This window comes from Gallinula chloropus (genome assembly GCF_964237585.1).
Source record: "Gallinula chloropus genome assembly, chromosome: 8".
NCBI classification, from domain to species: Eukaryota; Metazoa; Chordata; class Aves; order Gruiformes; family Rallidae; genus Gallinula; species Gallinula chloropus.
In genome coordinates, this window is record NC_140093.1 from 1,363,688 (window position 1) to 1,390,378 (window position 26,691).

At 54.4% G+C, this 26,691-nt stretch overlaps 2 protein-coding genes across 5 annotated transcripts in view; one reads left to right on the forward strand and one right to left on the reverse strand.

The window, feature by feature from the left end:
- KCNAB1 (potassium voltage-gated channel subfamily A regulatory beta subunit 1) overlaps positions 1-18,434 on the forward strand; it is a gene marked incomplete at both ends in the record, with an annotated part of 58,036 nt that extends 39,602 nt beyond the window's left edge. For 3 of the 4 annotated variants that reach the window (XM_084267384.1, XM_084267385.1, XM_084267386.1), the window contains 12 exons: positions 2,491-2,528; positions 4,117-4,196; positions 4,908-4,952; positions 6,283-6,327; positions 6,953-6,996; positions 9,127-9,213; positions 13,460-13,545; positions 14,368-14,488; positions 15,001-15,095; positions 16,614-16,734; positions 17,651-17,739; positions 18,345-18,434. In XM_084267384.1, coding sequence (XP_084123510.1) covers positions 2,491-2,528; positions 4,117-4,196; positions 4,908-4,952; positions 6,283-6,327; positions 6,953-6,996; positions 9,127-9,213; positions 13,460-13,545; positions 14,368-14,488; positions 15,001-15,095; positions 16,614-16,734; positions 17,651-17,739; positions 18,345-18,434 — 941 coding nt within the window. The remainder of the gene's footprint in view (positions 1-2,490; positions 2,529-4,116; positions 4,197-4,907; positions 4,953-6,282; positions 6,328-6,952; positions 6,997-9,126; positions 9,214-13,459; positions 13,546-14,367; positions 14,489-15,000; positions 15,096-16,613; positions 16,735-17,650; positions 17,740-18,344) is intronic. The other variant, XM_084267387.1, reaches the window with a different exon arrangement.
- A 3,646-nt stretch (positions 18,435-22,080) lies between these two features.
- On the reverse strand, positions 22,081-26,114 carry SSR3 (signal sequence receptor subunit 3). Its single transcript, XM_084267481.1, has 5 exons — positions 25,948-26,114; positions 25,076-25,202; positions 24,320-24,418; positions 23,239-23,370; positions 22,081-22,594 (listed from the first exon to the last, which is right to left on the reverse strand). The coding sequence occupies exons 1-5, from the start codon at positions 26,084-26,086 to the stop codon at positions 22,528-22,530; spliced, it is 564 nt and encodes a 187-aa protein (XP_084123607.1). The 5' UTR covers positions 26,087-26,114; the 3' UTR covers positions 22,081-22,527.
- Positions 26,115-26,691: the final 577 nt, after the last annotated feature.

Sequence of the window (26,691 nt, forward strand, 5' to 3'; positions counted from 1 at the left end):
TCACAGCCATCTATGAGAGCAGTCACCCTCCTGCCATCGCCTCTCAGCCCCTTTGCTTGGGATACAAAGCTTTTCCCAACCTGGTACAGAGGAGAAACCCAGCCCCAAAGGTCTGCAGGGCTCTGGGATGCTGCACCCCAGGACAGGAGGCATGTGGGGCTGAGCGTTTGCTGGTTGCTGAAGCGCCAGACCAGAGCCACGTGCCAGATCTCCATGTGGCATCATCCTTGCCAGGAGAGAGCCAGGGATAAAATTGTACTGGCAGGAGGCACAGCTTTGGTTTCCAGCCAGGAGCCTTTTTTCACCCTCTTTTTCCCCTGCAGAGGTGACACATCTGCTGGCAGTGACATTACTGAGCGTCAGCAGATAACCCACTGATAGGCACACCTTGCCTGGCTTGGGGTGTGATGGAAATAGAGCCAAATCCAGGTTTAATTCAGGGGTTCCTCTGCCAAAGGGGAGGAGATCCTACTGGGAAACTGCTTTGCAGTGCAAGGGACTGGTGTGATGGGCAAGGGGCAGGACTGGGAGCTCTGCCACTGCCAGGCTGAATTGGGGGGTGGGGGGCACGGGGTTACAAGCAGCAGGTTGGGACAGACCAGAGAAAGGTGAGGACTTGGGAAGGGGAAAAGTCATGATTTTTTTTAAAAAATAGTATTTTTAGTGTGTTGTTCTTCCCACATAAGTGCCCTTGGCTGAGGGGGTGAATTTTCCCACATTTGAGGTGCCTGCTGCCCCTCTCCAGAGTGAGATTTTTGTTGGAGTTGAGCAGTGGGTCCCATCCTGTGCTGCTTTGGGTGTGGGTCCCCCCCACCCCACCTGCTCAGGGTCATGGGAAGGGGATGTGTGTGCTGCCTTCCCTGCTCTGGCTGGGACCCTCACTGAGCAGCTCACTTCCACAGCTGCGTCTGATGCTTCAGGGATCACTTTGCCTGGCAGCCCCCCACTTCTCCACCTGCTTTTTGACAATGAACCCCTCTACCCCATGGGTTCCCCACCTGTTCAGAGGTCCCAGACTGGGATGTGTGGATGTGTGAGGCTGGCAGGGACCTTCAAAAGCCATCTCATCCCACCCCTGCAGTGACACCTTGCATTGGAGCAGGTCACTCAGAGCTTCATCATCCCTGACCTTGAATGTCTTCAGGGATGGGGCCTCCCCCACCTCTCTGGGCAACCTGTGCCAGGGTCTCACCCCCTTCAGAGTGAAGAGCTTCTTCCTCATGTCTCATCCAACCCTGCCCTGCTCTGTCCCTCACCCCATCGCTCCCTGCCCTTACAAACAGCCCTGCCCAGCTGGGCTTGGCAGTCTCAATGTATTTTTTTCCCAGTAGAAATGCATTTTCATAAATTCCTATAAAAACAAGACTTTGGGAGCTTTAGCATGGGAATCAGGCTTCGTTTGGATTGGGGTTTTTCATCTACAGAAAGAAGCTTAATGATAACCCACAGCCTAGTTTTATTTTCCTCTTCACAGTGTGGGACTGGAGCCTTTTACTCCAAGGGTAAGAGAAAGTCCCTCTCCCAGCTCCAGCAGAGCAGAAGGCAGGAAATAGGGGGTTAAAGTCCCATTTTCCTTCATTTTTTTGTGGGGGTGGATCTAAAGAATGGAGAAGGCAGCCCGTGGGGTGCAGAGGCTGGCTAAGCCAAACCCAGATGCTCAGCCCTGGCCTGCCTAAGCCCAGCCTAACCCCTAGGAAGGAGAAGCTCATAGCAAAGCGCTGCGGTGAGGGCTGGGGGCTGCGTGTCGGGGGGCTCAGCCGGTGCTGTGAGTGCTGGATTGGTGCCCTGAGTAAAGGCAAAGTTTGGTGGGGGTCTGTGTGCTCTTTGCTCCTGTTTTACTTTGTGTTTTCCACGGTGTAGGCTGTGTTTGAGGCGTTCCCAGTGTGGGGAAGCCTGGCTTTGCTGGCTCTCCAGCGGGAATCAAGAGTTTTGGTTACAGCACAGGGCAAACTCCCCTCTTCAAAAACAGCTCGATGTGTACCCAAAGGAACCCAGCCTATTAAAAACAAAATAAACCCAGATTGACCCCTTTTTTTCTTTTTTTTGAGGGAAAGGGAGCAAGCTGCTTCTGCTGGAGCTGCTGCCTTTGCTTCTGAGCTGGGCCTGATCAAAGCAGCCGGAGCGTCGGCAGGCGGCACGCTCTCGGCGTCCCCACTCCTGCTCCAGGTTCATCCTCCACACTCGCCAGGAGCTGCCCATGCATTTTTCATGAAGATGTGGGAGCGTTTCTGTATCTGTCACATGGGCCTCTTGTGAGGCAGGGAGCATTTAATCCCCCCAGCCCCAGCTCCCTCAGCAGCATCTGGGCCCGATGCCTCTCCGGTACAGCGATCTTTCCTCTGTCTTGCCCAAATCCAGCTGAATTTTCCACCTCTGGACCTGAGCCCCTCTGCCTTCCTCCTGGAGGCAGGGTTTCCAATCCTGGAGGGTGTTGTGTGATGAGCCCTGTGAGCTTTGACCATAGTAACGGATTGTTTCCTTTCTTTCCAGGCACGTGGGTGACTTTTGGAGGTCAGATCTCAGATGAGGTGAGTGATGCTGGGTGTAAAGTACAATGCACGATGCAAAAACCCAATGTGAGAGATTTTTAAGTGAAACCATGGCTACTGAAGCTGGAGGAGCCTGTCTGTGTGCAAGGCAACAGTGGGGAGCGACTGCTCGGCAACGCTAAGCGCTCTGTGTCTGCTGCAGAGCCCCGGAATGAACCTTGATTCTGTCCAGCCCCCTCTGTCCCTTAACTCCATCCTCTCCTTCCATGCCATTTGGAGTGGTATTTCCTCCCAGAGACTGGGAACTGCTTGTTGCACCACATGTGTAATCGGGGTCCTGGTGCCCAAGGAGCTGCCTGGAGATGTATTTTTTACATACTAAGATGAAACAAATGCAGGCAAGCTGGGGTGTCCTGTGTGCTCCTGCCTGCACCAGATGGCTCTTAATCTGGGTTAATAATCCTCCCAAGGGCTGGGCAGCACATAGGTTTCCCTCTGTCTCAGGTAGGCCACAGGGTGCTGGTTGTCAAGGGGAGCACAGCCCCCTGTCTAACATGGGGCTCGACCCCCAAAATGAGTCTGGCTGAAGGAGAACAGCCTGGGAGTCTCAGCTCAAAGGTGGGTTTGGTTTTTGATTCACTCAGTCTTGGGTGGTGTTTCTTCTGCTGGGGCGGGTCGCTGGGCTTGTCCCTGGCTCTTGGCACTGGGGACTGAAGCCAGATGACTCCTTTCAATTATAAATTTGCTTCCTGGCTCTTGGCTCAGGATAGGTCAATGCAAAATGTTTGTGGATGGAAAGAGGGGACTGAAATGCAGCCCTGTCCTTGAGGGATCACTGGACACCAGCCTGGTGTGGGTGGGAAGGACCTCAGACCCACCCAGTACCCACCCACCTTGGGCAGGGACATCCCCTCAGCCCAGGGTGCCCCCAGCCCCATCCAGCCTGGCCTTGAACCCTGCCAGGGATCCCAGGGCAGCCCCAGCTTCTCTGGGCACCCTGTGCCAGGGCCTCCCCCCTCCCTGGGAAGGATTTCTGCCCCCCTTGAGCTTAAACCCATCACCCCTGCCTACCCTAAGGATGCTGGCTGTACGTGGGTGCCCTGGATGGGTGCCCACCCCCTCCCCAAGCTGCCAGCCCAGCCCCCCTGGGTGAGGATCCCCCAGGGAGCAGCGGGACCCCAGGGTTTGAGCAGGGATCATGTGCAGTGACCTTCAGCTGTGTAAATGCCGCAGGGAGCCTGCTGGGAGCTGTGGGCCAGCCTGTCAGGTAGCCAAAAGAGTGAGTAAATTAAACCCCTGGCAGTCTCCTCCCTGCATTAAACTCCCCAGATCTGCCGAGTCTTCTATAACCCCATCAAATCCTTGGCTGCTTTCCCGTTAGGCAGCCCAGGACTTTCCTAGGAGAGGAGGTTAATTCCTCCTGGGATGAGGCAAAGGGAAGTCAATGTAAAGCCATGATTTGGCGCTGCTTGGGCCAGCACATGGACCCCTGGGTGCCCTGCCCATGGGGCTCACCCCTCCCAGCCCCACCACAGCCTCTTTGCTGCATCCTCAGGGCCTTGTCCCTGTGCAGGACAGCTGCTCAGGCTGGGGCCTGTCCCCCTCACCTCTGCCTCTGTTTCCCCAGGTGGCCGAGCAGCTGATGACCATCGCCTACGAGAGCGGCGTCAACCTCTTCGACACGGCCGAGGTGTACGCGGCCGGCAAGTGAGTGCTTCCCTGGGGCTCCTCCCCTGCCAGCCCCTCCCGAGGGACAGGGCTCTGGCTGTGCTTGGGACACCCCCTTCTTCCTGGGGAGGGGATGGAAAAGCCTTTATATTTGCATCACCCTTTAAAACCACAACAATAAAAGCTGTCCCCGAATCTCTCGTGGCCAGGTGCAGACTGAAGCACATCGCTGCTGCCACGTGCTGTCAGCACGGGAGGAGAGTGTCCTGAGTAGCTGGAATGTCAGCAGACACCTCGATGGCAGTGGGTGGCCTGTGCCAGTGACAGCTCCCAGTGCAGTGCAGAGCTGATGCTCTTAGTGCCACCACAGCACCAGGGGAGCAGCATCCATACCTGTAGTGTATCCGATGGCTGATGTCCACGGCTTTGCATCCCCCTTGCCGGGCACAGGGGAAGTGGGTGAGGGTCTGTCCCCGTGGACAGGGGTGACCAGAACGCTTAGTACCAATGGAGGGGACCTGTCTCGGCCACGGGGGACTGAAATGCTTTGCAGAGGTGGAGGGGACCTGTCTCCATCAGCACTGGGTCACTGTCACCCATGGCGGGGAGGGAAGGGGCAAGCTGTGCCACTGGGAGCTGTGTTGGCATTGGGGTGGCCCTATCTGGGGAAACAGGGGTGGGTGGCTCTCCTGGTGTTGAGCATGCTCCTGCCTCCCCTTATGGGGGTCTCTCTCTCTCTCTGTCACACAGGGCTGAGGTCATCCTGGGAAACATCCTGAAGAAGAAGGGCTGGAGGTACTGTTCTGCTGGCCAGCATGGGGACAACCCTTCTGGGTTTTGAGAAGGGTGCATGTCAGGGGTGCTGGCCCTCTGGGTACCAAATAAACCCCCTCTCCTGCTTTTGTTTTTGGGAGACCTCACTGGTTTCACAGGGCTGCAGTCATCAGCCCATCATGCCACTATTGTACCCTGCGTGTGGCACAGCTAACAATGCATCCGAGGGCACCCATCATCCCTCCTGTGGGTGCACATCCGAGGGCACCCATCATCCCTCCTGTGGGTGCACATCCGAGGGCACCCATCCGAGGGCACCCATCATCTCTCCCATGGGTGCACATCCAAGGACACCCATCATCCCTCCTGTGGGTGTGCATCCGAGGGCACCCATCATCCCTCCTGTGGGTGCACATCCGAGGGCACCCATCCGAGGGCACCCATCATCTCTCCCATGGGTGCACGTCCAAGGACACCCATCATCCCTCCTGTGGGTGTGCATCCGAGGGCACCCATCATCCCTCCTGTGGGTGCACATCCATGGGTGCACATCCGAGGGCACCCATCGTCTCTCCCGTGCACGGTGCCTGGAGGCCGATCGCTGGCGTGTCGGCATCCTTATCTGCGTGCGTAAGGCTGCGCATTAGGGATGCAAAGCTGTGCTGGGCCCTCATCTTGAGTAGCCTGGTAGGAGATGATACCTGATTTAAATGATGTGCATTAGCGTGTGTTGTGTCGGCTTGGGGAGCATTTACATAATCTTTAAAGACCTCCCGTGTGTGTTGTGCTCAGCCTTCAAGTGAGGAATGGGGGTTCTGGCGGGGCTGTCTCCATAGCTGGTGTCCCCTGTGTTTGGGGAGGATCACAAGTGAGACTGACTGACCCCAATACCATGGGAGAAGCAAAGTTCAGTCTGGCCGAAGCTGGAGGAGCTGCGTGTTGTACACGTGCAGCTGCACAGCAAGGCAGTTTGTGATTGATGAATCCTTCACAGAGCATCAGGAGTTGGAAGGGACCTGGAGAGATCACCCAGTCCAACCCCCTGCATCACCCAGACTAAATCCCACATCCTTGGTTTAATATCACGTGGGAATTTATGGATTAATTCAGTGGATGCATCGCTCTTGGAGTTTTGTTAGCTCTGGGAACGCTGCATGGTGATGGGAAGGACTGGAGCTGGGTGCTGGGAGGATGCTGCAGCTCTGGGGTGAGGGCTTGGCCTGGGCAGGGGGGGTGGTTGTAAAGGGGTTGTACCAGCGCTGGCTCCGCTCTGTTGACAAGCCACATGCTGCTTAGCAACATGGATTACACTTATTTCTTAGTGACATGAGTTGTTGTGTTCTGCTTGCAGGAGATCCAGTCTGGTCATAACGACAAAGCTGTACTGGGGTGGCAAGTAAGTGTCCCAGCTGCTGCTGGTGGTACTGTGGCTCCTCTGGTAGAGCTGGGCAGCCAGGCAGAGAGTAACAGCACCTCTGAGGGATGGTTTGCTGCCACTGTTACCTTTCTCCTCATTTTGCCGAGTCTTCTAAGGATTTGGGGCTTGGCAGAGGTGGCAGCTGCCAGCAGAGCACAGGGTGCCATGGGGTATGCTGGCGCCATGGGGTATGCTCCTGCCCTGAGCAGGGAGCAGCTCCAGGAAGGGTAACAGGGTGGTGAGGGCTGCCTTGCTCCCGAATCACAGCCGATGCCGAGGAAGCCTCAGGGGTGCACGCTCAGCCCCATTCCCATCCCATCCCTGTGCTGCCTGGCCCCAGCATCCCCCACTGCCCCACCAGCATCCGTACCCCTTCCCGCTGGGAAATGGCAGCAGGCAGCTTTGCAGTCAGGTGATACCCGTAGCAGGGCTGTTCCCATGGTGGGTTATGGGTGGTATTACTCCTCCCAGATATTTTGGGTACCCAAAGGAGGTTTGGGGTGTCTCTGCTGTACACGCTGCTTGTGGGACGCGCACACCGGAGCATGAAACCCGTGCTGCCCCCCAGCCCCCTAACAGCCCCATACCTGTGCTTCCTCTGCAGGGCTGAGACAGAGCGGGGGCTGTCCAGGAAGCACATCATTGAAGGTACGTGTTGCGTGGGGCGGGGGGCTGGTGCTGCCCCAGTTCCCTGGCGCAGGCACGGTGGGATGCAGCCAGCCGAACGCTGTCCCAGGAGCCAGCTCTGCTTGATGCTGGCACCCAGGGCTCCTCGGTGCCAGCCCTGCATGGAGCAATCCCCCAGCCCAGAATACACTGAAGGGATGTCCCTGCTTCTCTCCAAGAGTGAGAGGAGATGCAGCACACACACAGAGCTGCCTCTGCTGCGTGTCCACGCGTTGTCTGTGGCCGGCAGCGAGCGTGTTGCTTGTGTGTCTCCCTGAGGTCTGCTGACAGCTTTGCTCTGCTGTCCCCAAGCGCAGCCCCCTCAGTCCCCATCCCAGCTCCATGGGGGAGGCAGGGGAGGTCAGGGTTGGTCTGGAGCTGCTCTGTTTGCTCCCCTCTGCTCCTTGCTGCTGGGCTGGTCAGCAGTAGGATGCGGTCAGTGGCTGCGTGGGCTCCCTCAGGGGAGCAGGGAGGGATGAGGACATGGGGCATGATGTCAGTGGGCAGAAATAGCCTCCAGAGCCGTGCCAGGTCCTGTCTGCTGAGCAGCTGGCTGGGGAGGGCTGTGCTTTGCTTCCCATGCTGGTTCTTCTCAGGCACTCCATTTCAGTCACCCCCCAACCCCATTTGGGCTCATGGGAACCACTTTGTGCATCCAGGATGGTCCTGGGGAGTTGTATTCATTCCTGAGTACCCTCAGGAGTCGGCACCATTGGGGTGTGGCGCTCAGACTAAGGGAGAAAGGGCTTTTTAGCAGCATTTCATGGAGTTTTCATCCAAATGAACCCCCTGCCATGGGGTTGTGCCCCGCTCTGGTGCCCCAGAAGCACTCGGGGAGGGGGTGCAGCCACATCACAGGCAGCCCCAACCCCCCATCCACTTGTCACTTCATGTGGGGCTGCTTCATGAACCGGTGGCACACCACTGGCAGCGGCTGCAGTCGCTCCACAGAAAGCACAGCAAACAGTGCTAGGGTCAGTGTTAGCTCTTTCCTATAAATACATTGGGCAAAACTGGCCCTTTTTTTATTCTCCCACCATCTCAGGGAACATTTTCAGACTGCTCTATTTTGGCTCATTCTTCATGAACAGTCATAAAAACATTTTGTTCCTGGGAAGATTCATAGAAAATAAGTGTTAGAAATCCTCTTCTCTCTCCCTCATGTACACACACATATATATATATATATATCTATATCTGTAGGCTTTTGATGCTGTTTCCTGTCAGATCCTCATGGTAAAGCTGCTGCAGCCTGGGCAGAGCTGTGGAATGGTGCCTTGCCTTGCCCTGCAGACCTCTCTCTGCCTTACACGATGCAGGGATGGGCACAGCTTGCTCACCCTGTGCAGAGGGTGAAGCCCTCATGTTGCTTCATCTGCTTGCTGTGACACATCTAATGGGTGTCACTTGTCCTTGACCCCCAGGCAGGGCTTTGTAGGGTGGGACAGGACTTCATTAGGTGGGATGGGGCTTCGTTGGGTGGGATGGGACTTTTGGGGCAGGACTTTGTTAGGTGGAATGAGGCTTCATTGGATGGGACAGGGCTTCATTGGGACAAGGCTGTGTTGGGTGGAACAGGGCTTGGATGGGATGGGACCTCACTGGGACATGGCTTCTTTGTGTGGGATGGGGCTTTGAGTGGTACAGGGCTTCACTGGGTGGGATGGGGCTTCACTGGGTGGGATGAGGCTTTGTTGGGTGGCATGGGACCGAGACAGCGTGCCCTGTGCTCTGGCACAGAAAGGCTACACAGTGGGATTTAGATGAATTCCACTCTGAACAGAGGTGGAGGGGCTGAAGTTGGACCCTGGCCACTACCCCCGGGCTGCTCATGGACATGCTTGGTAAGCAGTGTCAGTTCTGACCCAAACTTCAGCCTAATTAAAGAATCAAACTTCATCTCATTAAGGGGGAGGTGTGGGAGACTCAGTGTGCAGCCAACCCATGTGGACACAGGCAGGACACATGTCCCTCTCACGTGCTGTGTGGCTGGGCATGTAGCACCCATGTAAGTAACTGTGAGCTGTTTTCCCAGCACAGTTCAGCCCTGTGCCCCCTGCTCCTGCCCCACTCTGACCACCCAGGCTCTTGTCTCTGCTCTGCTGTTCCCAGGGCTCAAGGCTTCTCTCCAGAGGCTGCAGCTGGAGTACGTGGACGTGGTCTTTGCCAACCGGCCGGACAACAATACCCCCATGGAAGGTGAGTGGCAGCTTGTCCTAAGGGCTTTCCCTGGCTGATCCTGGCTCACAGGCTGGGATCTGTGATGGTGGGAGATGAAAAGCCATTTTTCTTGTTGTTGTTGTGGAATATTCAGATGGGGCAACTCCAACACAGAGCCCCTCACCCATGGTGTCCACGGGCCCTGTACGTTCACACTCTGGCTCAAGAGATCTGTATCTTTTGGGGGGAAATGGAAGCTTCCTTTACATCCCTGTGGGGGCTTTGGTGTTGTTTGGGTCTTCAATTTCCTTCTCCTGACTCCTTTGGATAAAGGGAGTCTGTGTCTGCAGTGAAGGGAGGTCCCTGTGTCAAACATAGGGGTACACCCCTGCCCCCCTGCTGCTTCCCCAACCTCCTCCCCATCCCGTGCAGAGAGCATGTGCTTCTCCTGTGCTGGAACCAGGGCTGGGACCCAACACAAGGCCAGGAATTGGGAATAACCAGCCTGTTTAAGGCTCCTTACCCTGAGTGCCTGAGCAGCTCCAATGCTGTGTCTCCAGAGGGCTCAGCTGAGCAGCTGTGTGAGGACCCGGGGTCTCCCTGCACACAGAGCAGCGATGCTCAGCCAGGGCTGGGCTCAGCCCTCTGTCCTGGTCCAGAGGGTGCAATGCAGGGGAGGGGGAATGGATTTTGGGACTCACAAGACCTGCAAACATCTGGGTGTGCTTTAATTGTGTTTCCTGGTTGATAAATGCATCTTCTCTCTGGTACATGGCCAGGCAGCCCAGTCATACAGGAGCCCTGGACAATGTGTTTGGGGTCAGTGCCCTATTTAATGGGCACCAGTTCCCCTGCTCCTTTCCCAGTGGAGTTGATTCCCACTGTAGCAGGAGATCAGCTTCCCAGCTAAACAAAAAATAGCAGGAAGAAAGACCTGCAGGCTGCAGGAGCTGCCACGGATGAGTATGTGTAAATCAAACAGGCCTGGAGCTTGACAGGCTCCTTCAAGGCTCTTGGCTTCCCATGGCCATGGCTCCTCTTTTCTTAACGAACCTGGGGCCCTGGGGCCTGGCACGAGCTGTGGGTGGGCAGCAGAGCTGCTGCCCTGCCTGACCCGTGCTGGCAACTGGGGGGGGGTTCAAGGAGCCTGACTGGGATTTTCAGCACCAGAGTAGATTTCATAGCGGCTGATGAGGTCCAGAAAGATGCCGTGTCGTGTCTTGGAGGGAGGGATGACCTCCCTGCTCAGTCAGCTGTCACCTAACAGTGCAGAGTGTGCTCCCCCTGGCAGGGCAGTGCAGCTGATCCCAGGCGTTTATGGCTTTTAAGATGCTCTGGCTGCTGCTGGCAGTGCCGGGGCTTGGCAAGCAGAGAGGGACTGTGGAGCTCAGCGAGATCTCCAGCGGGGTGAGGAAAGGGACGTCTGGATTATGAATGGTGGGGCGTTGATTCTCTCTCTCTCTGCACTCCATGCTCGGGGTTTTGGGTTGTTTTTGTGGTTCACCCACTAAGCCACTTCTATCCTGGAGCATCTGCTGAGCCATCTGTCGGTTCTGCACTCTCTGGCACGCACAAGCAGCGCTGAGCTACCCCCACGAGACGGCACGATCCATCTCCTGCCGTGCCTGGGCTGCTCCTGTGAGCAAATAGCCGCTTCCACCAAGGGAGAAGGTAACCTTAGAGCATCCCTGTGCCCACGCAGAGGGTCCCACTCCAGCATACCAAGCAATTGATGCCGCAAGGTACAAGGGAACTGAAGGGAAAACCCAGCGTGTGCAGGCAGGTGAGGTTCTCCTGTTAGAACTTGGGGTGCTCTGTCTGCTGTGGCATGTCCTGGGGTGTCAGGGATGGAACAGCCGTTCAGAAATACTCCTCTGGTCCAGCCCAGCCAGAGCTCTGAGTGCCCCAAGCCTTGGGGCACAGCACAGGCTGCTGCAGGATGCGTGGGGAGACGGGATTTATTGTGGATTCCCTTACTGGAGGTGATGCTGCTGCAAAGCTTGCTTGATCCAAAGGTCTGAAGCCTGTTAGCCTTTCCCCAAAGTCCTGGGGTGGATTGAAAAGCTTTTCTCTGTAAAAGCAAAGCAGCAGCAGCCTTGGGCAGCAGCTGGGGAGGAGTGTCCCCCCCCCAGAGCCCTGCAGCTGAGCCCAGCGGGTCCCCGGCCGGAACAGCGTGTCCATCCTCACCAGAGTGTGCTGGGGCCAACGGTGCCATGGTTCCTGTCAGGGAACATTCAGCTATTTCAAAACTACAATATTTATGCTGCTGGGGGCTTTTTTCCTAAAAAAAAAATAATTTATATTTAATTTTCTTTTAAAAACATCTCCCCTCCTGAAGCGACGCCGTCTGTCCATCCAGCAGGCAGAGTGACGCTCTGCTTGGGATGCTCTTCCCACACCACCCCCATGGCCATGCCCATGGGGAGAAGAGAAATGTACGGATACAGGGACACACATGGCCCTAGTTAGTTATTTTTTTGCCCTGAACCGACTCCAGTTTTTCTTGTGAGGAGTTAGTGGTGGGAGAAACAAAACCAGCCACAGCCCAAAGCACGTAAGAGGTGCATGATGAAGGGCTTATCCGAACTCCTTAACGGTGGTGTGGCAAAAATAGAGCCCTAAATGCAGGGAGAAGTGTCACTGCCAAGCAGGGAGGGAGGGAGGGAGTGATGGATAGCCTCAGGGAGCAGGGCAGCTGCTGGTAGCCCTGCATTTTGTTGGGCTAGCAAGTGCCTGAGAATAGAACACCTAGAAATTGAGGAGAGTTTGGCTTTGGCCAAAACAAGGGAGGGGAAATGTTTTGCCTGCCCTTTTTTTGAGGGAAATGTCCCTTTCTGGGGGGAAGGCAGGAGCACAGGGGCTCCTGTGCAGCCCTCTGAGGTTATAAATGGAGACTTCATCGTCTTGTCGCTGCCTGCAGGAGACATCTCACAATAACATCAAGATTGGCAGTGTCATCTCCCCTCTGCCAAGCTCCTGGGTGGCTTTTTTTCCCCTTCCATAAATAGGATGAGGATCCTCGTGGTATAAGAGGCAGCTCATGAGGCAGCGCTGCCCAGAGTCATTGTCCCAGGGACAGAGACATGCTGAGGGGTGTAATAAACACTTGGGGCTCCTCAGCATCCCACCAGAGCTGCTTCACCATGGTTAGGTGGGTCAGCAGGTCAGGGTGTGGATGCAGAGTGTTGGGTTCTTGGTGCCTTCCCAAGGGAAGAGCGCACAGTGATGATCAGCACCATGAGGTGCTGCCTGTGGTGGGGGGCAGTGGCTGAGTGTGGCTTTCTCTCGCCCCTCAGAGCGAGCTTGGCCTGCTTTTGTCCCTTTAGATGATGGGATATCAGTGGCCAGGGAGGTGCCAGTGCCCTGGCAGCTGCTGCTCAGCCCCAAACTGGGCAAAGAAGTAGGATGTGCTGGTGGTACTCTTGAGGACAGTGTCCCTGGAGCTGCAGACCCCGCTGGTCCCCTCCTACCCTTGGACCCTGCTTGGTCCTGGGGATCCCTGTCAGTTGCAGTGATGTGATGGGCACTGCCTGGGCTGCTCCTGGGGAGGAACTGGGCTTGGGTGGGCGTTACAAACACTAAAGTGGGGGCTATTTTCTTTGTGCCATTGGAGTGGTGCTGTACCAGGCTCTCCAGCCACGAGGCATGGATGATTTTTCTCTCCTTCTCTTGCAAACTGGAGTTCAGGATGGGTTTCCCCATCCAGCACTGCTCAGCAGAGCTCCTATGGATGGAAATGAATAGATCCTGTCCCAGCACACACAGCCTCACAGGGTTCTGTCCTCCAGAAGCGAAGTGATGGGCTGTGGGGGTGCAGGCAGCAGGGCCCTTGGTGAGCAGGGTTGGGCACCCTGGTCTGTAGCAGCAGCAGAAGCATCCCCACGTTCCCCATAAAAAGGGCCAGGACCAAATATCTTGCTGCCAGCAAGCAAATTTAAAAATAAACACAATTGATCTTTTAGCTCATTTTTCGGCTGTGCTGCCCTCTCGTGTTAAATGTGAGAGGAAACCCTGCAGGGTGACAGCCGGGGGCAGGAGCTGGTTTTAGGGCTCTGCAGGTGAGCAGTGCAGTGTGCAGGTTGGCACAGTCTGTGTTGCACTGTCAGGGCTTCCTCACCCAGGCTCAAGCAAGAGAACTCAGCTGAGAAGTGCTCAGCGTGGAGCTGCTTGGGCTTGGTGGCGTTTCCAGGTGCCTCAGGGCGGGTTTGGTGCTGAACAAGGGGCCTCTCTGCTGTTCTCATATGTCTGTTCCTGTTTGCTCCATCCCCTCCTCCTCCTCCTTTAGAAATCGTCCGAGCGATGACACACGTCATAAACCAAGGCATGGCCATGTACTGGGGCACCTCACGCTGGAGCGCCATGGAGATCATGGTAACGATGATTTTCAGGGGTTCCCCTGTGCCCAGGGAGCTGAGCCCCAGACCTGGGAGCTGAGCCCTGAGCCTGTGCTGCTGAGCCCCCTGCCAGGCTCTGCATGGGGATGGTGGTGTTTTACTCCATCCAGCATCATTTCACATCATTTAAAAACCTGTTCCAGAGCAAGCCCACTGTTAACTGGGAGAAGATGGGCTGTCCTAGTGGGTTTGAGTGTCTTGGCTGGTTTAACTGGGGGGTGTTTCAGTTTGGTTTTACTTGGCTGACATCAAAACTCCTGGTAAAGCATCTCTTTGATGCCTGTGCCTACTGATGCCCTGCTTAAGATGTGGCTCCTGGCAGCAGCTCTGTGACCCACGGAGCCACCAGAGCTGCAGGGTCCCTGCGCAGCATGAAGCCCCTGGGGACAGCACTGCTCTGCCCAGAGGTGCAGGGGTGGCCACAGACAGGCCCAAGTTGGCTTTACCTGGAAGAAGCTGGACTGAGGGAACAGGTCTTGGCCATCCTGAAAGCTTTAAGCATGTAAGTCCAGGTTGCATGGGGCTCTGAGCAGCCTGACCTCGTTGAAGGTGTCCCAGCTCGCTGCAGGGGGATGTTGCACTGGGTGACCTTGGAAGGTCCCTGCCCACTCAAACCATTCCGTGGCTGTGGAGGTGCCAGGACTGCCCTTTGCAGGGATGGGGCTGTGTTCCTGCCCCAGGGCTGTGTGTGGGGATGGTGACACTCGGGTGCGTTGGGTCCTGAGCGCTCGAGGAGCGCTGGCTGGTTGGTTACCTCTTACTCAACAAGGTGCTGTGTCTGCTGATGTCCCTTCTCCAGGAAGCCTACTCTGTAGCCAGGCAGTTTAACATGATCCCACCCGTGTGTGAACAGGCTGAATACCACCTTTTCCAGAGAGAGAAAGTGGAGGTTCAGCTGCCGGAGCTGTACCACAAAATCGGTGAGTCTGAGGCCCCTCGGGTGCTTCATTCACAGGCTGGGCTGCAGCCCTGGCTGGGAGCAGCATCCTCCTCCCTGTGCCTGAGGGCACAGACAAGGGTCTGGCTCCTGACCAAAAATGAACAGAGGCTTCCCATGCCTCTGCCAGAAAAGGGGTGTTAATGGCCACGGCTGTTCCTTACCCCTTGAGACTGGGGTGGTGTGGGTGTAGGAGAGACCTGTGCTGAGAAGCAGGAGTTGCAGGTACTTTGCTGCTGCAGGAGCTGGGAGGGGGCTGGAGGCTCCTGCAAGGAGGTTTTGGATGAAGAAACTAATCAGTGTCTCCCAGGATGAGCATCATCAGGGCATCTCCCTGGGATGCCTGAACATCACCGCCAGCAGCAACAGAAACCAGCAGCAATTGTTTTGCTTTTATTTATTCAGGGTTTTTTTTTTAAGCCAAAAGTCCTGTTTTTTGATACCACTCTGATCTCTCCCAGTCCCCAAAGATCTCCTCCTCTGGTTTCTCTGCAGGGGTTGGAGCAATGACGTGGTCTCCACTGGCCTGTGGGATCATCTCAGGGAAATATGGCAACGGGGTCCCTGAAAGCTCGAGGGCTGCGCTGAAGGTACCTTTGCTGCTGGAGTGGGGGACACGTGCTGGGTCTGTGGGGGCAGGGAGCTGACAGAGGGAAGCCAGCTCCCCGATGAGCAGGCTGGCCTGTGTGCTGCTGTATTGATAGATCAGCTCGGTTTCTCTGGCAACCACACTCCAAAGTGCAGGAGAATCTGGGTTATAACGATGCTTCAGGTTCCCCCCCACCGCAGCGAGCCCATGGCCTGAGCCAGGCTCAGAGGGTCTGCAGGAGGATGCTGTCACCTCCTGGTGACCGACACCATCGATGAGAAGGCAGAGGATCAGGGTTTCTGTTGGGCTTGATGTTCCCTGTGCTGTAATCCACAGAGCTGTGACTCCAGCAGCTCTGAACATGGGCTCAGAACATGGTTCCTTGGTGGCCCTGCCTTTGCCAGGCAGAACAGCAGCATCCTGGACAGGGTTGGCCTTGCAGTGTCACCATGGAGCTTTGTTTCTCCCACGGCTTTCCTGGTTCCATCCTTAGGTGGGGGTTATGGGGTCTCCTCCCACAGCGTGCTAGTGGCAGACAGGTTATCGAGTGGTTTGAAAACTGGCAGAGCTCTAAAACACCACAGATTTGGGAAAAACCCCAACCAGAATGGTGTCTGAGGCTCTGCATCAGCCCATGGGCAAAAGCCAACCTGCCCCACGGGTGCCAGCAGACCGGTGTCCATCCCTGGGTGGGTTCTTGCTCAGCTCAGTGCTGCTTAAAGGAAACCAGCATTTTTTGGGGGGTGGCCTGTCAAAACCTTCTCAAGTTGACTAAAGTTCAGAGAGGCCAAGGGCAAGGTGGGTCAGGGAAACCCTGGCACAGCAACAGGCTGGGTGGGGTGGGTGGGTGGGTGGGTGGATGGATGGATGGATGGATGGATGGATGGATGGATGGATGGATGGATGGATGGATGGAGAGCAGCCCTGAGGAGAAGGACTTGAGGGGCTGGGGGACAAGAAGTGGCCTTCAGCTGCAGGAGGGGGATGGAGAGGGGCTGGGAGGCAGAAATCCTTCCTAGGGAGGGGGGAGGCCCTGGCACAGGGTGCCCAGAGAAGCTGGGGCTGCCCTGGGATCCCTGGCGGGGTTCAAGGTCGGGTTGGATGGGGCTGGGGGCACCCTGAGCCAGGGTGGTTGTCCCTGGCCATGGCAGGGGGACACTGTGGGGGGGCTCTGAGGGCCCTTCCCTCCAAGCTGGGTGTCCTATGAATACTTCCCTTTGTTGCACTCTGTGATGGGATCCAGTGGTATGAAAATAAAAGGGGGGCAGGGGGAGACCCAGACCAAGTCAGTCAGTTGTGTAAAGCCAGAGATGCAGGTGTAGGCTCTCACAGGAGACATCCTGGCCCTGCTGTAATTACTTCAGGCAGCAAAGCACTGTGCTGCTCTGCCCCAGCTGCTCCCTGGGCTGGACACGGCTCTTTAAGAGCTCTTGGTAATTGCCTTTAGTGTTAATTGCCTTAGACTTTGCGTTGTGGAAGATGGAAGCTAACGGCCCACTGCAATGTCATTCCTCTCCAGTGCTACCAGTGGCTGAAGGAGAAGATCATAAGTGAGGAAGGCAGAAAGCAGCAGGGGAAGCTGAAGGACCTGTCGCCCATCGCCGAGCGCCTCGGGTGCACCCTGCCTCAGCTGGCCGTCGGTGGGTGATGGAGGGGGACATCATGACCACATCCCCTTGTCTTGCAGCATGAAGGGCAACGCTGTGAGGTGCAGGCAGAAAGTTTGTGCCTTGTGGGCTGTTGGGAGTGCAGGAGAAACCTTGTCCAACCCCTGAAAGCTCCCGCTGTGGGAGCACCAGAGCTGGTGAGGAGAACGGTGACACAAAGACGTGTTGACTTTCAGCTAGGGCAAAGGGTGGCTTTGTCTCTGCAGTAGCTACAGCTCTGGGTTTTACTGAAAATGGGTGAGTGATCATTTGCTGTCAGGAGTTATGGAACAGAACCCCAGGAAAGTGGAAAGACTGAAGGTGGGATGATGCAACACCTCTTTAGGAGAAGGCTAACACATGGGATATTAAAGTGCCACCTATTGGTGTCCAGGTAACCCCAGCTTGTGAGCCTCACACTAAGGAACTGGGTTTTTTTGAGCAGTAAAGTTAAAATTTACTGAAGATAAGATTATTTCCAGCATCACCATCAGGCTTTGATTGACAAGAGGGCTAGTGTGTGCCAGGACATCCATCGGGTCCAACCCTGACCTACCCATCCTGGGTGGGAGCCCTTGGCTGGGCTGAGGACACCAGGACATGCTGGTTATTAAAGAGATGGGCTTTGGGGGGTGTATTTTTAAGTGATTGTGTCATGGAGAGCTGAAGCTGAAAAATACCACCCACAGCTGGTAGGAAAATGATTCCCAGCTCAGGCAGCCAAGGGGTGAATCCTGGCCCAGGGTCAGGTGGGATGCTGGAAGATGTGCTGGGTGGTTTCTTATCTGACCTGTGCACTGTCCTGGTAGTGCTGGAGGAGTAAAGGGAAGGTTGAGACAAGGACCACTGTCATTAGGGGCTGGAGAGGTGCTGTGTCGTGCTCCTGACTGTCTTGTGCCTTTATTCCCAGCATGGTGTCTCAGAAATGAGGGTGTGAGCTCTGTCCTCCTAGGATCTTCCAACCCAGAGCAGCTGATCGAGAACCTGGGAGCCATACAGGCAAGTGCAGGGGGTGGCGGCGGCTCAAGAGGTGTGTGTGGGGTTTGTAACACCAGATACCTCAAGACCAGCACCTTCCTCCTCTTACTATAATTTTACTACTCTGCATTTTGTTTGAGGCCCCTTCCAGTTGTAGTTACACACGGTGACCAAGCAAAGCTGCTGCGTGTCACCAGAACTCCCACTGCTTGTGGCAGAGCCACATCTAGTGAGGAGAGGGTGACATCAGCAGGTCTAAAGGGTCTGAAAAAGCAAGTGACCCGCTTCCAGGTCACACTGTCATGTAAATTCTGTGCTGGGGCTCCCATGGGGCACAGGGCCCTGGCCCCCACCTCAGTTACTCTGTTGCTTTGCACCAGAGCAGCTCCCTCAGATGCTCTGGCTGCTGGCTCGCTCCCTGCTGCAGAGGAGCAGTTGTGTGCAGGACCCTCGCAGGGTAGAGATACTTGAGTAGTTTTTCCTTTAAGGGAGACAGGTTTTAGCTGCTGATGGGTTATCTATCACACAAGAAGCTGGAGGAAGCATCATTGGGTTCCAAACTACCTTTAAACTTCGGAAAACCCTCAGTGAGGCTCAGTTAACCATCGGTTTTCTTCTACCTTCAGGTCCTTCCAAAGATGACCTCCCACATCGTAAACGAGATCGATAACATCCTGGGAAATAAGCCCTACAGCAAGAAGGACTACAGGTCCTAAGGCAATGCATGAGTTCCCCGGACTGCATGGTGTAACCACGAGCTCTGGACACAAGTACAGCCCCGAATTAATAGCTGGTCATGAGAATCATTCAGCAGCTTGCTGCTCGGTGTCTCCTGTCCCGGGACCCTTCGAGATGTGTGCTGTTGCTACTAACCTGCAGTGAAATTTAAAAGCACAGTTGATCTCTCTTCTAACCAAGAATAATCTTATTTTCTTACCTTCGACTGAATTTCATTAATTTTTACTTTTAGCACCTCATGCTTGTGCTGTGAGAAACACTTGTAAAGCAAAAAAAAATAATAATTTATAACCTTCAGGTACTTGGTAATTAAAGAAGGATGTACAGATCTATTTTTTCAATGAAGAAAAAGCCAGCTGCAACTTCAGGTTTTAATAAAACCACGTTTGGGGAAATCTCCCCTACAAAAGTTTCTTCAGGTTAACAGATAGAAGGGGCAAGCTCAAAGTTGCTGGTTTTCTACGCTGAATATAAGCTTTGGATTTCGTTTGTAGTTGAATCAAGAAGGTAAGACTGGGGATTAGGTAGAAATTAGCTAGCTCAACTCCTAACTATAGGACTGTACTGCTGTGGAGTGCTCCTGGGAAGTATTTCTGAGCACAGTTAGGAAACCCCAACACGCATGTCAGGTTCATAAACACGACGTAAACCAAGAGAAGCCATGAGAAAACACTGGGGTTTGCATCTGTAGAAACCTGCCTCTACTTCTGCCTGCTTGTAGACATAGCTATTGCAAATGTCAATATTCCTGAGCTCCTAAGGCTGTAGGTACTTGTGTATAATATAGAGCTGCTGAAAAATGCCAGGAAAAATCAGGTACGTACTGGGGGGGGAAGGTCACATCTGCTTCAACCTGCTCTGGGATCGGGTGTAAGTTAAGCTCATAGTATTTTTAAGACTCATTTTAAGCAGGTGGGGTTGTTTTTTTTGTGAGCATTTCATCCCTCTCTGGGAGTGGAGCCTACAGCACTTAGCTATTGATTTGCCCATCTCAAGCACCCCGAGTTTGCTCTGTAAAATGCATCTCTGGTTTCAGGACACACTCCTCAGTCGCCCCACGTCCTCTGGGGGCTCAGCCCTGCACAGGGTTTGTAGGACCCTTGTACTCTACTCCCTGGACTCCAGGCGACCTGCGGCGCGTGTGCGGCGTTGGGCGAGCCCCGTGAACGGGTACTGCTCCCCGAGGTGTCTCCTCCTGTACTTAACCCATGAGCTATGGTCTGTGTCAGTGAACTTCCCTGCTGTATATCCCGAAATGCAACCTGCCTTTGGCTTCTGCTTGCACACAATAAAAGCCTTCTGAGCATCTGATTCCATACGTAGAGACCCGTTACTAACGACCAGCCTGGTTCTGAAACAGCCGTGGGTTATGTGGAAAGGGGGTTGGAAACCTCCCAAGGGGAAAGGCTGCTCTTCAGCTGTGCCTGCCTGGGCCAGGGGACAATGTCCTTGGGCCTGGGGAGTGGGTATGGCTGGGGAGCACAGGGCTGGGCTGGCTGCACCCCTCTGCATTGGGTCTCCTGTGGCAGAACCCAGGTGTGTACAACGTTTTAGCCTGCAAGAAATGCAAGGTAAACTTATTCACCTTGAATTTACCAGCTGTGTGGACCTCCAGACCCTGAGCCAAGGTAGAGACCCACTACTCCTCCCCTCCCTGGTGTTACCTTTGCTGCTCTGGGCCAGCTCTGCAGCATTAGCTGTGAAAATTAACTCTTAAAGAACTTTAATACCTGCTTCACAGGCAGCACAGCCATATCTTCCCAGTATAATTCTTTCCCCAGCTTCTTTTTGTACCTCTGGAGGTACAATTTCATGTTTTTTCCACTTCTCAGATCCATAGGAAACCAACAACGTATTAAAAACACATTAATTTCCAACTGTTTGGGTTTTTTTTCCCAGCTGAAATCAGGATGGCATTATCCCTCACTGGGAGCAGAAGCTTAAACATCAGCTTGCCTAACACTGAGGGCACCAGGCTGCCATGCAGTAGCCCACCTTTGGGCTAACCTTCAGCCTTGTACTGAAGAAACTGAGTGCAGATTGTAGTGGGGAGTGCCAGGGATCAAAACACCCCACCAACCAAATTCAAACCCAACCAACAATCCAACCAGCAACAAGGAAGAACTTCCAGGAGCCCACAGAAAAAGCCAAGGCTTGCTGCAGGAAACCAGCCCCCCCACCCACCTGCTTTTGTTTCGGGCTGTCAGCGCTGCACAGCTCTCACTCCAGAGACGTTCTGGCACATGCTCAGCTCCAGGCCAAAACCCCCCCTGAAGGAAGATGAAAAGCTGGTAATAAAAGACTCAGTGAACTGACATAATAGCAGAAGAAAGTGCTGTTTGAAACCTCTCTTCTCTAGATGGCAGACTCTGTGGAAAATAACCCCCCTAAAAATGCTGAGGGGTCAGTCTTACCCCTACCAAGGCCGAAGGTGAAATAATTCAAGGTCTGTGTACTTCTGGTAGGAGCTGAGCAAATCACCAGCAAGGTTCACGTCTCATTGCTCACAGAGCCTGTTTCACTCCTGACCATTTATAAAAGCTTGCTAGGACTTTGCTGAGATGTTAAATATTTTGACTAAAACATATACAAATTGTGTCCTTTACAATATGTGAGAGGGCAAGGAAAGGAAAATTAAGCCAGGCAGGTGCTGGCAATACAGGCAGGCTCTCTGCTGTAACTAATGAGCAGGCAGAAGTGATGAAGGAAAATCCATTTATTTTCAGGGAAAACAAGTCGATCTGAAGAACATCAAATGCTCCAGCAGAGAAGTAACCTCAGTGGCAGCTCTAAAGCACACTGAAACCACTGGGCTTTTCATGATGTGGATAGTACTCACTCTACTAGTAAGTACAAGGAAGTTACGCAGTGGAGAGCTGAGATTGCAGACCCCCATCCCACCCCACAGTCCCAGAAGATGCTGAGAAGTACCAGAACAGTCAGCAGGCACGGTAATTAGGTCAGTGTTTGTGAGACTGCCCTGGTTGTGTCTGTCAGACACTTTACAAGCTCAGCAAACTCCAAGGCAAACCAGCCACACAGCCTCCTGCACCTCAGAATCTGCATTTTGCTGTACTTTACACAACCAGCAATCTTATGCAATTAAAGATTAGCCAAGTAATCCTTACGTTCAATCTGATTATAAATAAGCTTTCTCTTTCTTCCCTGTTTTGGATTCTGAGTCTGTACCAGCAGCATCTGCAGCTTCCATGAACAGGAGCAGAGTTCAGTGTTTAACCCAACAGCTGCTTTAGTGATAGCATGAGACAAGGCAAAGGATTGTCTAATAAACCCATTACAAAAAGCCAGCTAGAGCATTCTTGTTAAGCTGGGCCAGGAAAACCAGCAAGATTTGTTTGTATTTATTTACCACTTTAGAGATAAAGAATTTAAAAAAAAAGAAAAAAAAAGTACACTCAAATCACTTCAAAAGCATTTTTCTGGGAGTTTTAGGGTTTGTCCTGACTCAAAGGTACTTAAAAATGAAGAGGATTGCCACTGAAAACAGTAAACACTCTAGCTTGCAAAAGAACCCTCTCTTCTGGAAGCAGAAACAGTTGACAAACCTACACCCACCCCTGAGAACAGTCGTTAAAAAGAAATAAAGACTGGAAATACAAGGGATTAAATGACAAAAAAAAGCCCTCTTTTTATTAAAACTTCTCAGGTTACAATTACAAATGGTGGATTGTCACTTTTTGTGACCAGCTGGTTCGGCCTCACTCAGTCACCACACTCACAGGGCTTCTGTCACAGGTTTTAACTACAACCACCTGTGCTGCCACGTAGCAGTCCGGTGGTGCCGGGGTTGTGTCTGGCAGCTGCTCACACACCACTTCCTTTCACTGCTAAGTAAAAAAACCCCAATGAATTCCATTCAGTTATCAATACCATGTCAAGACACCAAAAGTAAGTCAAATTAACTCGTTTCAGGCTCAAACCCTCCCCCCACACCCCCCCTTGTGCATTCACACTAAGAACCCCCCCTGTATTCTTACTCCAGCCTTAAACTTTTCTACACCAGTTGAACCCTCTCACAGAAATAAACTGGTGGGTTTTCTTTTTCTTGGTCTACTTGGATCCTGTAGATAGCAGGGCGATCAGTCCAGATGAAGCACTTATAGAAAGAATATAGTTCCTGCAGGGAAAAGGTTAAGGATGTACACTTGGAAAGGTAATGCTGCTTTGGTACAGAACATTCAGCAGCAGTTCTATGGCAACACAAGGGACTGGAAGGGGCTTTCTCTGTGGGAGGTTTGAAACTGCAGCTTGCAATGAAGACTGTTAGCAGGATGCTGAAATGTACTTAACTTCAAAATTAAGACACCCTGTTCTCTTAAAAGGGGTTGTCAATAGTGTTAATGCTGCAGGTCTTTAGTTAACTGCTTTAATTTAATGTGGCCCTGATGGGCAGTACTTACCTACTCCAGTGACAAGAGATTTTTACTCCTGAAGTTACTGAAACTAAGCAATCCTGTAACAACTACCTGTGCAGAGAGGTGGGCGATGGTCTCTGCAGCCAGGGGACAGGAGATGGGACAAGGGGCAATGGGCTCAAGCTGCCCCAGGGCAGGGTCAGCTCAGCTGGGAGGGAAAAGCTTTTCCCTGGCAGAGTTGTGGGGCTGTGGCACAGGCTGCCCAGGGAGGGGCTGAGTCACCCCCTGGGGGTGTTTAACAGAGGGGAGATGAGGTGCTCAGGGATATGGGTCAGCACAGGACAGCTACTAACAACAACACATAAGAACAGGACTGGGCTGTTCCAAGCCTGATGATAAAGGATACACAGTGGGGTTGAAGTTCTTCAGCACAAAAAACGAAGCAATGATGACCAAGACCAGAAAGAGGGTATTGTTGTAGAAGATGGAAAAAGTTGTTGCTTCATAATCTGCCACTTCATTTTTCTTCCACAGAATTCTGGGAACAAGTAGAGACATTATGTCAGGCCCATTTCAATTGATACATATCCTGCACACCACCACTATGAACCCTGATTATATCTACCTACCTATAGGTGCACTCATACCATTCAGAGTCTTGTTTTTCCTGCCAGGCACACCAAATCTAGCCCCTCAGAAGTAATACCTTTCCTGAGTCTGTATCTATCAGCCACTACCAGTGTGTCCAGCAATTAGAAGGGAAGATAGGGTTGGTTTTTTTTCCCAGTCATCAGCAGCACAGTCCAGCAGCATACAGAAATGCTGCTCTGAAGGAACTTGCATGTCACTGAAAAATACATCACACTGGCCTGTCCTTAAGAGAAGGAGCTGCTTATTTCTGAAGGCAGCTGAGATGATTGCTCTTCAGAGAGTTACTACACAAGGCTTGGACAATCAGCCAGTTTGCTTTGCAGCTCAAAGAGTGAGAGGCTGCCTTTCAGGACCTTATTGATAAAGGTTTCAATGTCTGAGAGCTTCCATTGATAACTCACTGTCCTGGTCCTGGCCAGACCAGAATTAACCTCCCCAAGCAGCCAGCACAGGTGAGCTGAGTTACCCCACGTGAGCTGAGTTACCCCGGGCTGTTTCCACACCCCCTGACATCACTTCCCCATAAAAGGTGCTGGCTGGGAAGGGTGAGGGTTTGATGCCTCTGGGACAGTCTGAGGTGTTGGACCTTGTGTTGGGCAGCACTCTGTAATCATCAGGTTGGTAAGGTACTCTGTGTTAGCACTGGGTGTGAGTGTAATTGGCTGTTACTGTCCTCTATTCATGGTCCTTATTCCAACCCATGGGGGGTTCTGTCTCTTTCTCTTCTGGGAGCGAGTGAGCAGCACGTGGTGCTCAGCCACTGGTTGGGGCTGAACCACCACACCACACAAACCAGGCAGCATTATAAGGGAGAGAATGAAGAGCAGAGGGATTACCTTTCATCCTTCTCCTTCCGGGACATCTTCCTATTGTCTGCCTCAGACAGCTTGCGAGTGACTTCCTTGGAAACAGCATCTTCTCTTTTCTGTGCTACTCTGTAAGAAACACCAGTTAAGCTGAAAAATAACCCCCCTGGGGGTTATGTGCAATTGCATATATGGCAAAGAATCATAGTGCATCAAGACACTAAAGGAGGGAAGGTTTAGATTAGATATTAGGGGGAAGTTTTTTACAGAAAGAGTGGTGAGGGGCTGGAACAGGCTGCCCAGAGAGGGGGTGGGTGCCCCATCCCTGGGGGTGTTCAAGGCCAGGTTGGATGGGGCCCTGGGCAACCTTGTGTAGCTCCAGGCCTGGAGGTTGGTGTCCCTGCCTGTGGCAGGGGGTTGGAGCTCTGTGACCCTTGGGGTCCCTTCCAACTCAGACCATTCTATGATTCTAAGACACTGGACAGCTTTGGGATGTTGAAGGGACAGCAAGCAATAACCAAATGACTACAAGCATTACTTAGATATGGCTTGTGGCAATGCCTGCTGAGAAGGAAGGCAGTTTTGCTACTTCACTGTATGCTTACCTGATAAGGCCATTCCATAATTACAAGAGAGTTGGCAGAAACCAAATTAGCTGACAATTCTGTGTGAAACAGGTGTTGTGGTAACATTCTGGACACCCTTATTCACTAAAAAATGCAGTGAGTGCTGCTCTTGTTAAACTGTCCAATAGTAAATTGTACTTCCAGCAGCCACTGAACTTACTTGTGTTTGAGGACAAACTTGACGTTCTTGTATGCAAAAGCCACTAAGTAGGTACTGATCAGGGTCATCACGCTGTACAGGACCGCGGACTGGATGAGATCCATGTGCCATATCCTCCAATACAGCCCTTAGAAGAAGAAGAAGAAGAGGCCCTTGGAGCAGTTGCTCACAGCAAGGTAAGTGTCCCCGTGGCAGCCCAGCACAGCCTTCCATCTCTGCGGTTCAGCTCTGGTTCTGGCGGGCTCGAGCCTGCAAAACCTGCTTGTGGAATGTCTTCCAGCTGTGGTAAAGCTGCTTTAGATCAGAGAAAGGCGCTGGGGCCTTAGAGAGGAGGTGGGACTCAGCCCGCCCGGCCGGCAGCGCTGCTGCTGACACGTCAGTGCTCCGCCGGCACCGCGTCCATCTTTACAACCCACCCGACAACCACCGCGCCCGCCCTTCCCGGCGGGGAGCGGCTCCGAAGCCGCTCTAACGAGCCACGGAGACACCCCCGGTAGCTGCGGCCGGGCCTGGCGCAAAGCCCGCCGGGCCCTGGGCAGGGCGAGCCGCGGCGGGACGGGGATCTGTACTCGGCGGCGGGCCGGGAGACCGAGGCGGGCTGAGGGGGAGTCCCCGCTCCCCCTCGGGGCCCGCAGTGCTCCCCTCAGGGCCCGTCGCCCCGCGCCTCAGGCCCGCCACTCCCCCGCCTCAGGGCCCGCCGCCCCCCCCGCCAACCGCCGCCTCAGGGCCGCCGCACCCCCCCCCCCCCCCGCCAACCGCCGCCTCAGGGCCGCCGCCACCCCCCCCCCGCCAACCGCCGCCTCAGGGCCGCCGCCACCCCCCCCCCCGCCAACCGCCGCCTCAGGGCCGCCGCCGACCCCCCCGCCGCTCACATATGGGAATGGCGGAGACGATGAAGGCGTTGCCGAAGAAGAGCGCGGAGGACTTGGCGGAGAGGTTGCGGCTGAAGTCCTGCAGCAGCAGATCCTCCTCCGACTGCTGCCGCCCGCCGGGGCCGCCTTTGGGAGCCATGGCGGGGCGCGGGTGCCGTCAGCGCCTCCCGCCGCTTCCGGGTCGGGCCGCCAGCGGGGCGGGGAGGCGGGCTCGGACCGCGGCCCTTCCGGGCGGCGGGGCCGCCGGCCTGGCCCCCCCCGCCCACCCGCCTCCCTCAGCGGGAGCGCCGGCGCCTGGCGCTCTGGAGCCCGCCGGGGCACGGTGGCTGAGGCAAGTGAGTAGCGGGAGGGCCCGCACCCCGCGGGGCATGAAGCGGTCGCTGCCTCGGCCGGGGAACGGGCGAAGCTGGGAGGGAACCGGCGTGTTTCCCCGCCGGTTTGCCTTGCCTGGCGCCGCGGGACTCCGGCCCCGCGCGGCCCTTGGCACGGTCCCGCCTTCGAGTCTCGCCAGGGCCTTTTCCAGGCGGCGCCTCAGAGTCGCGGCTGGCCAGGGGGGCCTGGGCAGGCTGCAGAGCTGGGCAGGGGAGGCCAGGGAGGTGTAATAAAAGCGAGTGCAGGGTCTTGTGCCTGGGAAGGAATATCGGCTTGTGTCAGCACAGGCTGGGGTGACCTGCTGGAGAGGAGCTCTGAGGAGAAGGGCCTGGGGGGCCTGGTGGGTGACAGGGTGGCCATGAGCCAGCAGTG